This window comes from Caloenas nicobarica, chromosome 6 (assembly GCF_036013445.1).
Source record: "Caloenas nicobarica isolate bCalNic1 chromosome 6, bCalNic1.hap1, whole genome shotgun sequence".
NCBI lineage: Eukaryota > Metazoa > Chordata > Aves > Columbiformes > Columbidae > Caloenas > Caloenas nicobarica.
In genome coordinates, this window is record NC_088250.1 from 21,657,058 (window position 1) to 21,671,958 (window position 14,901).

Genomic DNA, 14,901 nt, shown 5'->3' on the forward strand with positions numbered 1-14,901 from the left:
AAAAAAAAAAAAAAAATTGGGCTGCACTTCAAACGAAGCACTGAAACACTTAGGTGAAAGGAGTAGCTTCAGTACATACTGCCAAAACGCAGTAAGGCTTGACCTAACATCTCTTTCAGAAGCTTGAAAACTAGGATGGGATGGTCACATCTAGCATTTGTCATTTGGCCAAGAATGGGGGCAATAAGGAGCGGATAGGAAGGTGAACGCTTTGCATTAAAGGATTTTGTGGGCCACTCACTCTTTAGCTCCAAATAATTTAAATCTGCTGTGGAAAGCAGTGAGTAACAGGCTTGGCAGTGAGTAGTGAAAGAAAAGGTTCATCTTCTATGTGAAAGTTATTGTCTCAGTCCGTTTCTTCACATAGAAGAATAATCATCACCAAATCTGCCCTTGAAAATGGTAGTATTTCAGGTAGAAAGTGAACCTACATTTATATTGATTCCCTCTTCTCATAAAGTATCAGAAATGACAGAGGTGACTTCAAATCCTAACGACGATAACCTCTTTCACCCCCTCAGTGCATTAGCCACCATGCTGGGGAGGAGGACAGAGCAGCCTGCACCAGTGGGTCTGCAGGAGAGGGGAGCTCAGCCCCGAGCAGATGTGCTCCTGACCGCGGGGCACATCCCGAAACACACAGTGCTCTGGGACGCACGGGGGAGCGACAGACCCATCAATCTCCCTGTGTCTGCTTTATTCTCATTATCTAGAAAGTTAACAGTTCATTTTCATCAAACTGAAAGTTCTGGTTTGAAAGAGGAGAACAGACATTTCACTTCGACAATGACAGAATGGGAATCAAAATTCTCATCCCACAATTACATCACTTGGTGATATAAATAAGATTGCTACAATTGAAACCATTATATTAGAGAGGACTTTTTCAAGAAGAAGCCAAAATTCACAAGTAACATTTAAAAAAGAAACCAAGACCAAAGAAGCCATTTATCTCTGAGATGCTTTGACACTGAAATCTCATTAATTACTTCACTAGTTACAGACCATAACAGTGAAACCCCTAATAAAATTAAACCTTGTAGCTCTGAAATATTCATTTAGAGGAAAACAAAGGCTAAAGGGCACACAGGAGCTGGGGAAGGAAGGAATGTCTAATAGGATAACTAAATACTAGTAACTCTATGGTAAATACTTTGCCGAAGTCTGTTGGTCTCTTACGCATATATATTAAGACATGATTTACAGGTGACGCAATAGTTTGGCTGAGTATCTATAAGGCTGTGAGCTGTTCCTCTACATGTGGCCTATTTGTAAGAAAGCAACCGCCTTGCCTTCTCTGCTCTCTTACCAACAACTTAATTCTCTCTCCACTGTAACTCTTGAAAAGGGCACATTATTTCCTTGATATTGCAAATGTTTATAAGGCATACCAATCATACAGCTACACCCTGCAGTTAAAATCACCTCCTGAGTGAAGAAGGCAGACAACAATGGTAGAAGTTGCACTTTTACTGTTTCTTTAGGCCCAAGAAAAGGGAAACAATCGAAGCAGCTGGATATGGTGTGTGCCATCAACAGGACATGTTGTAAGAAAGTTCATTCATACAATGCCACTTCATGAGTGACACATTATCACAACAAAGGCAACATTGACAATCTACACCACATTGAGTTAGGAGGCACCAAGGAGAAGACCAGTGCAAACTCCGTAACAGTCTCCTGCCTTTAGAGGTCGGTGGTGGAGCTGGCAGAAGGCAAGACAGTGCTGTGAAGCCACTGTTGTACGACCCAGAGGCTGTGGAAAGCACATGTCCATATGGACAGAGAGAGGGAGAAGGGTGGAAGCATGAGTTTTGGTGCACTTTGCATTGCTAAAAGCATTGTATACAATATCAGTGCCTGATCATGACACCATGGCCTACAACAAACAGCCACATGCAGAACATCCTACTGCCAATCCTCCACCTTCCCAACCTGGAGGATTTTCCTGAGTTCACAGTGAACTTTATTCAGCAAAATGTCCCAATCTAGAGCATCCTACAGACACCACTAATACAAAACATTATTTAAAACATACAGGTTGATAGGTTCTGTTGCAGCAGAGCAAACTTTGAAGACAAAGCTTTGTCAGGCATTTTTTCCCTGCGAACTGCTATTTTTTTTTGAAAATAATGTTCAACAAAAGTATTTTTTTTACTTTATTTATGACTTAACAGCATACATCTGTCACTGGAAAAAGACATAATCGAAGAAAACAGTTCGATAAAGACACACAGCTTTCAGTGAGAAGAAAGTTTTTAAATCTCCAGCAATGTACTCAGCAATCACAGCATGGCAAAAGAATTGATGTATCATGTGCAGTTATTACTACGAAGACTTATGGGTTACTTTATTGGGTGCAGAAATTTCTTTTCTCTACATCAGCCATTAATTGGAGTCATGGACAGGAAGAAAGGCAAGCTTGCCACAGCATTTTAGAGAGAGCTCCGATTGCTCTGAACGACAGCTTTATTAGCTTTATGTGCTTCTGTGGGGAAGCGAGAAGCCAAGCCGAAACCCCAGGCCGTTTCCTCCTTGTGAGATGCTCCAGCCAGGGAAATGTAAACTTTAATGCGGTTAGTTACTACCATTCAAAAATAAATTAACTTTGGCATGTGTGCCACACTGACAGTATCACATCTTCGGAACTAAAACAAACAGAGCTGATAAGCCTGCTAACTAGTTACTGCTTATTAAGCTTGGACACATCTTCCCAAAAACCCAGATATACTTGTCAGCTCTACAAAGCCACTAAAGACCTAATGACATTCTTTGCAGGAGTGATGGTTTGTCAGAGCACCCTGGTCAGATACTCCTCAGGCAGTTTGGTGGGCACAAGGAAACACAAACGCTCCCCCTTCTGCTGATACTGCACTGATGAAACAATATTGCTTCGTGCAGCAAATAGGGAAGGTGACAGCACAATATAAAGTAGTAATGATTCATGGGCTGTGGGCATTGTGAGAAATGAGTTTTCAGAAAGAACCCAAAAGGTGAAAACCACCTCTAGGCAAAGGGCCAGCACAAAACAAAGGACCTCAAAACTGGCTCAAAGTGGTGCTTAAGTAACTGACGGGCTCCATGCCAGCCTCGTAGGCCAAGATGAATTTCACCCTCACTCTAAGGGAGGAACATTTAAGAGAGTGAAATGTGAACAAAAAATACCATCAGGACAGCAACATATGCAGCAAAGCAAAGGAGCAGCAGGTTGCCAGGTGACTAGGTCAGCTCAGGAGGGAAGGACAATAATATAGAAGTCAGAGTATTTTGCTGCCTGGCAATTCGAGAGCCAGCAAAGAAACTATAAAAGAGGCAATGTATTGGGCATTGTGTTTTAGGGAGAGCCTTTTGTACAATTGAGTTGGTTCACTTTTCTACTCATGAGAGTAAAAGTCATAAGACCAACTAATAAGGAGCACTTCCGACTCAAGATGGCAAAACCAGCTCTCTCAAATCATCCATCTTAACTACCCAGAAATGGACAAACTAACCAATCTTGAATGATTCTGTTCATTTGAAAAACACCAAAATGCAGTTTCCCTTTTAAAAATATATTCTCATTACATTTGGATGTTTGAAAGACACACTGTTTCAAGATGTCTTATCCAACTATCCAAAGTTATGTATTAAAACAGGAATGTCTGTAGTATTTACTCTTTGTCTCCCTGTTCCAGCAAGGGAGGCCGTGTCGCTGTGATAGAACTGCACCTCTGGGAACTGCCGCTGCTCTGGGGCTCACCAGCCATGTTCAGTCTTCCTGACTCAGGATCTCAGGAACGGTTTTAAGCAGATCTTCTTATTGGAAAGGATGCAGATCTCTACTGTACCATTAGCACAGCAAGACACTGCTGACTGTGAAATGGACTTTCCAGGCAAAACAGCTTTTTGAAGGCAAGATCTCTCTATTGAATTTGTAAGAGAATTTATTATGCTTAACTTTTTTCACTAACTTCCTAAGGAAGCAATTAAGTGTTTCTTTGCAATTGTTCCATTAAGAAAGCCCAGACAAATTTAAAAGATTATCTACTTTGGTACTGTAGCAAAGCTCTGAGAGAAGTGTCTCCCTCCAGACTTTGGAGTTTTGGTTTTATTCCTTCCAAACTCAGCTTCCCCCTCTAAGTGGAGCCAGGAAAATCTTCAGTGTTTGATGAACGGCAAAAAGCCTGTCCTTTCTTTTAGTTACGTCATGTTACTACAGGGAGATGGTGTAAATATAAATAAAATCACAATCATAACTTTGTTAATTTACATACATTCCCAGGTGAGAAACCTGAGTATATGAAGCAGAACACTGGAATAACAACTATAGCATAAAATGTTGCAAGACTTATTTACAACACTGTGTAAAAGTGAGTAATTAAACATACACACACAATTACATAATGAACACGTTCTCTTTGTAAAAATTAAACGTGTTGAAAGCTAAAATTACAGCAAAATTATACAACCAATCCTTGTTAAGCAAGCAATGGTATACCTTGTTCAAACAACCCTGCTAGGTCAGCCAGCCTGCCTCAAACTGCAGGAATCTGTTGAATTGGGAGGAAGATACCCTGCACTTTGTATGTCAGCTCAGCTTCAGAAGCAGCTCACAATGGCTTGGAATAAAGCACGCATTTACTGTATTCTTCTTAGTCTTTAGAAAAGTTGGTATTCAGAGTTTTTCCTAGAACAGACACATTTTTGTGTTGAGACAGATTTGCTTTATTAATCATAGGTATGCTTTCTAGTAGTGATTTTTGTGATCCTTGCTAATGGTGCCTTTTGAGGTATTTGTGGCAACCTGTAATATAGTAGAAAAATTGAGAGGATAAAGCCTCCATGTCATTGTGTATCACAGAATCCTATAAACTCACAGTCACGATCTCTACACGCTTGCAAGCTAAATAACCTTTTAGGTTGTCACAATTGCTTATTAAAACTATTTTCATATTTAACACCACAGACATGGAGAGAATCAAAGGCAGAAAACAGAATATCAGATGACGACCATACAGCATGTTAACGGATGAGGAAGGAAGAGGCTGCATGTTCCACGCTGCTCTGGTCCATGTGGAGGACCGGTGCCCACACTGCACGTCCCCTCTCCACACAGGACACCATCGGTCCTGCTGGACCAAGCTGACCTCTGACAGCCTCAAGAATTACAATCTCAAAAATGACAAGGATTTTTTTTTTTTTTTTTTCCAAATAGCTACTTTTACTTACAAAGCACCAGAAGCATTTAGGATACATTTTCCAGTGTAAAATTTTTGTCCAAAATGAAGAAATAAGCTTACGAGAATGCACTGAGACCACATGTTCCCTTAATTTCACCTCTCAGAATCACAGAAATACGGCCTGACTTGCACAAAACCTCTGAGAACTAGCCAAATTGTAAAAACAATTCGCACCATAAATCCATATTACTGTCTATGGCAGGGTTAATAGACCTGTGCCAGGGTGTTTAAAGCTATCAATATAACTTCTCTACTTAAATATCCAGAAACGCAGCATTGATGGGGAAACTTCATGGAAACTTCACAGTACATCAGACAAAGAATGGGCAAAAAATAGCATTTTATAAAACACTAATGGATTTTGTTTGTTAATAAAAAGCAACCTCCGCCAGAGGCATTTAAATAAGGATGATACAGAAATTGAGATGAATACTTTGGTAAGCCTTGCTGCCAGCTTAATGCCTATAATGAAAAGTAATAAAGTGAACTAGGCATGTTGCTATACCTATTTCTTTTTTTTTCTACTCCATTAAATATTGATAAGAACTTATATACCTTACCAATGCCAGTAGCAACTCACCTTGTGAACACAAATTAATTTTTCATTTCTATTCTTCGTGAACACGTTTTATGCCTGTGCTTTGTATTATACCTATACAAGGCTGCAAAAAAATCTGTGATGTTTGATGAAAGCATAATAATATAAGTGCCTACCTTTTTCAGGAACCGTACTCCATAGGTAAAAATATAAAGGTAAAATGTAAATCTCCACCTGCAAAAGGTACAAGAGATTAACTCTAGGATATCAGGTTTACATACTTTAAAGTTCAACACATGATTTTTTACAGCACTGCCAAACCACCATGTCCTGGACCCAAATTTTTGTCTAGTTTTCTACAACTTATGTTACCAAACATTGTGCTCATTTGCCTGCTTTTTTATGGCTTCCCATTAGCCTTCTGAAAACATTGGTTAATTTCATCTTAACATGACGGGGGTGGGGTGGGGGGGAAATCAAGGGTAATTAAGTTTTTAAAAGTTAATGAAAACTAGAAGGACAGTGGAGGACAGAGGACAATTCGCACACCTATTGCAGTGAAGTTCACTCCTTTTAAGACACCAGGACAATGATAATGAGAAATTTGATAAAGGCTTTGACAGGTGACGTCGGAGTGCTGCACATTGAATACAGTTTTTAGTAAAGAAAAGCATCATCCACAATGAGCTGGAATTTTGCTTAGCAGATTCCAGCAATTCACTCTTGCTTTTAGAGAATGCATTGGTGTCATACAGATATGCTGGATACAGATACAGATCCACAATTTACATCCACTTCCAAAGAATTTCCTTGATAAATACGATTCTACATTTTCCCAAGTACACATGAAATAATTGCTAGGCTTCTAGTTATTCTTTTCAGATAGAGGCAAACTAGAAGCTAGGATCGAGATGCCATGGAAAATAAGAGAGAAATGAGCAGGAGATTTAATACAAAATTATCTTCTCCCCTATGACTTCCTCGCTTACCCAATAAAAGACGACATACAGAAAATCTTTCTTCTCTTTTAGATCCATTACTGGCTTAGGAAAAAAGAGTCAATGGAAGTATTATGAAATAAAATCGAAACTTCATGCAGTGTAAATTTTTAGAGGAATTATTGAGGTTTTTTCTCCAAAGTGGAAGTGACTACACAAACATGCTTGACATAAACACCAGTGAGGTACTATTCATAATATTTATTACAGGATGAGATTTAGTTTCCTTTGTGTGAGGCAATACCACAGCCTGAATCATCTTCAATTACATATTTTACAGCACTTACAACTTTCTCTCTACTGGCAAAACTATTAGCTTACAGTTAATTGGCACTGAAGTGTGTTCAGACATTACTGGAATGGTTTCAAAACTGAAAATGCTCCTATGTAAAAGAAGGTTAAGCCAAGTCTTCCTCTTCAAAATTACTTTTACAAGTATTTAAAGAGAAAGATGTATCATACATAAATAGCCCTCTGATGAGTCGAGTACATCAATGAGATTTAAAGTGTGATACTTCAGCTGAACAGAAACTCTCTCTTAACCTGTAGCAGCCACAGCATCGCACAGATTAATTTATTCAATTGATACGATACAAATACCAATCCCTTCAAGGGTTCAGCCACACCAGCAACACTGCTCGCAGCTTTCATGCTGGTAGTTTCCTCAAGATACCGCAAAAAGAGAGCACTCGGGTGCAAACGGTGAGTTGTGCTGGTAGAAACCTTCAGATCATGTGCATGGAAGAAACAGCAAGGACAGCAATATGAAGGAAACCTGTCATTTAACTTCAGCGTTACATACCTCATCTAGTGAAAGTTTGAAGGCTGTCACTGAAAATAAAAGTATTAGGAGGGAAAAACTGTCTAACCTAATCTTGCTGCTGAGCACTCCCAGTACCCCTCTTTCATTCCTATCTCTAAGCAGTTATGACAAATTCCTCACAAAGAGTTTTCTTCTTTTAAAAATACACTCAGTAACACCTATATTTCACATTTCTCCAAGCAAAAATCATAACATATTTGAGGACATTTGTAGCTTGCAGTTGGGAGATGCAATATTCCAAGAGGAGTTCAAAGCCAGTTGAAAGTATTTCAAATATGTTAATGGTTAAGTTTAAGGTGGTGAGTCTCAGGGATTTTCCAGTCTGCATGGACATGTGAAAGACTCTGGTTGCGGCATTTGCTGGAGCTATCACCTCAGGAAATAAAAGGGTCTTTTCCTGAAACAAGCAAATTCAGAAACGCCAATTTCCCAGTTTAACTTTCCACCCACGCCGCAAAGTGCTGCCGCAGATCTGCACCAAAGCCACGGGTTGCCCTGTTGAACAATTCCTGGAGCTTTGGAAAATAAAAAACTTAGAGCCAAGAGCCACCAGGTACTATTTGGGTCTGCCAAAAACAAACAACTTGCTCCAACTGTTTGAATGCTACAAAGGTGATACATGCATATAAATATGTGATAATATCTGCTATTGATTATCTTTCCTCTTTTTCCCTAACCTGCCAAAGAAGGTTACTCAGATTGAGCATCAGAAGACAAAGCAAGGCTCAGAACTGGGTGACAGACAAGGCTGGTCAAAGTGCTAACTTATTAAAAAAAAAAAAGTAATATCGGTAGAAAAAAAATTGCTCATTCCTGCTGAACAACATCCACAAAAGCTATTCGACAAACTTCTGGCTTGGTCAAACTGCAATAAAGCAAAATTCAGAACAAAGCAAAGTTGGAAATGGCATCCAAAATGTTTATCATCATTAATTAGCTAACTCTGGTGGCAGCAGAGCTACAAAGGACTTTCCACTGCTCTGTACCAGGCAGCCAGCTGCCTTCTGTGTTGGCTTCAGGGGGAAGTTCTGCTGGCTCAACACCTCAGTTGGAATGTCAGTCCCACACAAAGTCCAAGGAGTTTTCCACGTTGTTTTACCACTACTTGCGGATAGTTTATTGCTGCAATTAACAGCAAAACATCCACTGGACAAATCAAACAGATGAACACGAGAAGGTCTGGAAGAAAATTAATTCTAAGTTATTGAAGTATTTATTGTTATACAGTAAGGGACTACATCTGGTCTAATTAGCTAAGTAACTATGTTCAGCATTTTAGTAAATGTTGCATATTAACTGCTATCACCAAAGACCTTAACAACTGGAGACACCTCATTTGTAACCGTCTTTTTACATAAAATAACTAAAAAGACAAAGATTTAGCTAGATGCTTGTTGCCTACAAATTGATATACATTGACATCTATAAAATCTACATTAAACTAAATCAACAGTAAAGACCATTTACTGAATGAGTTACATCTATGAGGCATTACAGTCAGAAGACATATACATTCCACAAGTGATAAAAATTAAGGTATGTTGTTCCCACCAGCTTCAGTTGTATAGTAAAAAAAGACAAGGAGTCTATCTGTAGCTGTCAGCTATGCGCTATGAGAAATTTAATGGTAGATACACCAATAATCCTTTGCACAAGGTCTCATACAGTTCACTATGCCTCTGAATACACCGGGAATTGAATTAGCATTCAGCTCTCTGCCTGCTTTCCTACCTTGCTGCAGGGAGCCAGTAACCTAAAACCCCGCGGATGCTTTGTTGGCATGACCAGCTCTCGCTCCCCCTCAGCTGCCCCTTTTGCTCACTAGCCTAGCAGTAAGAACGTCTGCCAGGCTTTGGAAAACCTAGGTTCAACTTCCTCCTCTGCCACATCTCTCACACACTCCTGAAGAGTTTGTTTGCCACAAAATCATCACGTGTAGGACCATTTCCTCTTGTGAAGCTATTTTATGTAGCAGAAAAAACTCCATTACTTGGGAGGAATGACAGGGAGGAAAGGGACAGGAACTGGGTTGCAAAGCTGCATTATTCACTCAAAATCATAAAGACAAGGAAGAATATACGAGATAAATTTTTCATGCAATGTAGATTTTTCCAGCAAGATTCCTCCAAAGGTGAACTATCGATTTTTCTGCAACAAGCACTCTAACAAAATCCATCATTCACAATCTACAGTATATACCTTTTTATCCCACTATTTGGGTCTCACTGCAGAAGAACAGATGCAAGTGGAGGGAAATGGTTATGATTATGAATCGCATCCACTCACAGTACAGCTCAGTGTCCAAACCATCTCAGTATTTTGGGAACTTAGGCAAAATGCTCTTTCTCTCTGCATAGGACATCAGAGAAGAGAGGGACACCTTTTTTAAGTGTGAGGTTATCAAGTCTCATTCCCAACTGAATCCACAAAGTGGTAGTTGATTAAGAGAGGTCTTTAATTTGTGCTGGGTAATAGTCCCAGCACTTGTGGTTGGAAAAAGCCCTCAGCCTGAGCACAGTCTGAAGAGTCAGAGACACCAGGGAAAGGAAGATGTCTGGCCAGTGGCATAAACCCTCTCTAGCACCCTCTCTGATATCCTGCTCGAAGTCCTTCTTAAGCACCAGCAGCTCATGCTGAATGTCCCTAGGTCACTGGGGACAGTTGTCCTTTGAGGGACAGTTGTCTGCAAGAGGGAAAATAACCAACGCTTCTAAAGTAGCAGTAGTACAGTCCAACAGACTAGGAAAAGCAAGGCAAGATCTGTACTAAGATATCTTTTGCTACCCTCTCCTCTCAGTAATATGCACTACTCTGTTAAAGCAATACAATAGAGGCCACCAGGTCAAGCACCCCATTGTGAGCGACCACCATATCAATTCACACTCTACTGGAAAGACGACAACAGCTGAAGCTGCTCTGAAGTCTGAGAATTTGCTCTGACCCTCAGATCTGAAATACTCCTCCAGTCAGTTGTAGAGAGACACAAAATTTGAATGACCCACACACAAAAGTGTGCTGCTAGAAAGACTTCTCAGGTTAATTTAAATCCAGCAAACCCAGATGAAAACGCTCAAGGAACAAGTGTTCTGGAAGACTTGATCTGTCTGCTCACAATAGGGTTTACAAGGTTCACTTCAGTCGTGCACTAACATGCCCACAAGACTTCCAGATTGAACCAGGCTTGCATGTGGCCTGCTCAAGCTCAGGGGAAGCACCTTCTAGCACCTTCCAGTACCTAGAGAGGGCCTACAAGAAAGCTGGAGAGAGACTTTTTAGAAGGGCATGTAGTTAGAGGACAAAGGACAATGGCTTTAAAGTGAAAGATGGTAGATTTACATTAGATATAAGGAAGAAATTCTTCCCCATGAGGGTGGTGAGGCACTGGAACAGGCTGCCCAGACAAGCTGTGGATGCCCCATCCATGGAAGTGCTCAAGGCCAGGTTGGATGTGGCTTTGTCCAACCTGGTCTAGTGGAAGGTGTCCACGCTCATGGCTGGGGCACTGGAACTAGATGATCTTTAAGGTCCCTTCCAACTCAAACCATTCTGTGATTCTATGAAGGGGATCAAACCTGTTCACATATGGCCCTTCTGGCAAATCCTTCAGGTTGTGCTGGTGCCTACCAGTTGGTGTTGTTTCAAATATGGATGTGACACACGGCAGTGAAAAGTCAAGCTAAAAAGTACCTCTTCAGTAACAAGAAAAACCCCCTCTTTTCTAACGTAGTCTTAAAATGAATGCTCTAGGTCCCCTCAAGCATGCAGCAACAGATCTGACTGCTCCTGTTCAACATGTGAGTGCCTTCCAGAACCAGAGTACAGGCAGTTTCTTAACCCCTCAACCCTTTTAATTTTGAGCTGCTAATAGAATTTTAAAGATGCTTCAGCATGTTACAGAACACTAAGAAGATGGAAAAGTTGGAGAGAGGCTCTGCCAACTAATCTGGTGTATCCCATCATGCCAAATTCAGTAAAAGCTATTTAAGTGCACAATTCAGCAAGCATTTAACTGATTTCATGCATATGCCTAACCAGGTTCCCTTCATCACACTGACAAATTTTGTTCTTAAAACTTCCCTCCAAGTTTCTGCTCTGAAATGCAAAATTAAACTTCAGCTAATAAAAACGAATTGTTCAAGCAATGTTCAAGCAGAACACTCCCCTAACCCATCTACACATTCACGCTTTGCAGAGCTCACCACATGAGGTTCATGCTCTGTGTCAGGCAATGTCCTCCCCATGGACTTGCTGTCCAGCAGAGCGAGCTCAGCATTGCCGTTCTCCCAGGAAAAGGGCCACTTCTCCCAGGAATAAGCCTGAAGAAGCACAAGGCCTCTCTGCTCCCGTGGTTTCCCCTTTCTTCCACTTCTTTTGCAGGAAAACTGTTCGGCTGGGCTGTGAACACCCCCAGCTTTGCAGCACACAGCCCTCCTCACCATATGCACAAACCCCTTACGGCTCCGATGCCAAACCAGGGCCGGCCACCCAGCAACGATGTGAGAGGATCCAAAGCTACCCAAGTGACCTTCAACAAGCAAACATGAAACATACTAAAAGCGCAATGTTAGAAACATAGCAGCATTTTGCTTCCCGAATTGTAGCTGTTATTTACAGAGATGCTTTTGCCACTGATTTGCTATAGTCAGGGCCACAAATGTAAGAATGCCACCATTTGAAACAGTTATCATTAAAACCCTGCTCCTATTTAGCAACTAGCCATGGGCTCACCACATTGCTTGCTGTCAAAGAAACTGGCTTTCTGGCTCTGAAAACTATTTTCAGAAAAACTGGAGACTGCTGAAGTTTTTCCCGTGGAAATTCGCTACAGTAAAACTCCGGGTTTACTGTTCTCCATCACCCAATGCTCAGCTCCTGGCAGTGGCTGACAGATCTCTGGGCTCAGGCTTTGGGCTGAAAGCCAAATTGAGCCTAATGCAAACTTCAGAGGTACGGGCCTTGGTTCTGGAGATGAGAAGGCTTGAGCCACCATCATGTCGCTTGTTCTCCCTTCCCTGTAATCCCCATGGTCTGACTGAACTGGGCTACTGCAATCGTGAGCTGAGACTAAGCAGTGTCTCTGCTGCAATGATTTCCTGTAGCTGTGCAGAGTGTGTTCACTGTGAGAGTGCTCAAAGGAGCATTTCTGAGGCTGAATTTAAACAATACTGAATACGTTTATTTCTTTTAAATGGGAAGCATTACTAAATTCCCCACGTGACCACTGTGACTTAAAGCTGTCCATGTTTTATCCTCAAACTGTACTTTTCTGCTCTCCCAAACACAGTACCAGAGCCTTCAACTTCCCAATTCACTCAAGGGGACTTAATCCAATTAATGCTGCTCCTGACATAGCCAGTGGTACGCATTCCTTCTAGATGGTGATCCCAAAGCAAATGGACTCTGACTTTGGATCAACTTCTAAATATTTGTGACATTGTCTACTGACCTATTACAGTTCCTATTTTAAGTTAAAAACAAACAAACACACAGACAAAACCAAACACCAGCAAACAAACAGCAACCCTTCTTCCTTAAAACAATTTAAAAAAACCCCACAAAGATATTATTTTTTTAGGTGATGAACCACACAAAAATACAAGACAGAGCACAGAAAAAAAAATGTTTAATCCATCCAAAACCTAGGAGGACTGCTAGCGCACCTCAAACATTTAATTGTCTCACAAATTCAAGATTCAGACCTTTTGTATTTTATCACAAGCGTTGATCTTATAGTATTAAGACTTCAATCTTACAGTAGTTAAGTTGCACAAAACTGCACTTTTGTGTGAGGTGCATGACAACTGAGGCGTTACTGTGTTTCACTCTGAGCAATCTTTTTGGATGTTTTGCCTTCCCTGATAGACGCCCTAACACACACAAGAGATGAGCAGTGCTATCCCACAGGACTGCAAGCGAATTGTAGTTGATGACTATTAATATTTCACAGCCTGCATCACTATCTAGAAGAGTAGAACAACGAATTGCCACCTTCTGAGACACCAGATTTTTAAGGAATTTAGAAAATCGGAGTTCCAACTCTTTTCCAGGCAGAACTCAAAAGTAAAACAAGGTGAAGGTAATTTGATAACCCAGGTGGCACGTGCTCAGCATTTGGCCTCGAACACATGGAGGTATGTTTTTACTTGCAAATTTTCAGAGATGTCCTAAAGAATTTCTACTCTAAGTTCAAAGCTCACAAATCTCCTTCATCTAATAAAGCTCTTTTAAAATAAACGAAGAGCTTTATTAAATTCTAGATCTGGATTGCACTTAGATCATGACAGACCTGTATACTGAAAACCCAAACACAGAGCAGATCAGAAACACAGCGCATAGGACAGCCCCACGGCACACCTTCAAATGGTTCAGAAACCAGAGCAACTCTGCTTCGAACAGTCTGTTCCCTCCACTAAATCTTTACTTATCTTCATTCCTGATAACTAGTCTCATACGAAGCTGCAAGTGTGACAATATGTTTGATGGCAGTAGCCCCACTGCTCCAATTTGTTGCCTCCCAAGACTTCTGTAATGATTTGCTGCATTTCTGCAAAGCCTGGCAGATGCAAGTGGATTAATATACAGTGTTAATCTAAAAAAAAAAACCAAAAAACAAAAAACCAAACTTGTTTCCCTTTTTGGCATGGTACCACTGTTAAGTTCGACCGGAGCAACCATGCAAATGGTACATAGCTCCTGCACCATGGTTAAGGAGAAGTTATTTGAGGAAGGAGACAGTTATACACAGCTCACTCAGATGTGCAAAATATCAGGTATGATAAATTGAGAAACTTTCTTGCTTTCCTTTTCAATTTTCTGGCTTAGGAGTTGATTGTCATCTGATTTTCCTCTGGGCTGCAGTTTGAATCAGCTATTTAATATTTAATGTTACAGTGCCACTTGAGACTAGTCCTGTTCTATATCCATATGCTCAAAATGCAGCTCTCAAAGTCTTAAGAGCAAAATTTAGTAGTGCAGAAATAAGGAAAGGAAACACAGTACTAAATTTCAAAGTGATGCAGTTTTATAAATAATAAAGCATGATTACATAATTAGACCAGAAAAGATGCATAACATAATAGGTGTTTTGGTAATTCCTTCTAGGTTACATAGCTTCTGTTCAATGGTTATGCAACTGTTCATTTCTGAGTGCTTCGAGGACCACATGAAATAAAGCTCTGACAAAACCTCACAGATCTATTAGCATTGCCAAATCTTGCCCTATAAAGAGGTGCTACTATCTGGAAGGCTCATGTGAAGAGCACACAGAAAACACACACCCTTGGAACTTGGTGGATATCTGCATTTACTGAAGATCCAAACATT

General features: G+C 40.6%; 1 protein-coding gene across 1 annotated transcript in view; it reads right to left on the bottom strand.

The window, feature by feature from the left end:
* CERS6 (ceramide synthase 6) overlaps window positions 1-14,901 on the bottom strand; it is a 122,539-nt gene that overhangs the window by 54,142 nt on the left and 53,496 nt on the right. The window contains exon 4 of the mRNA XM_065638088.1: window positions 5,934-5,991. Coding sequence (XP_065494160.1) covers window positions 5,934-5,991 — 58 coding nt within the window. The remainder of the gene's footprint in view (window positions 1-5,933; window positions 5,992-14,901) is intronic.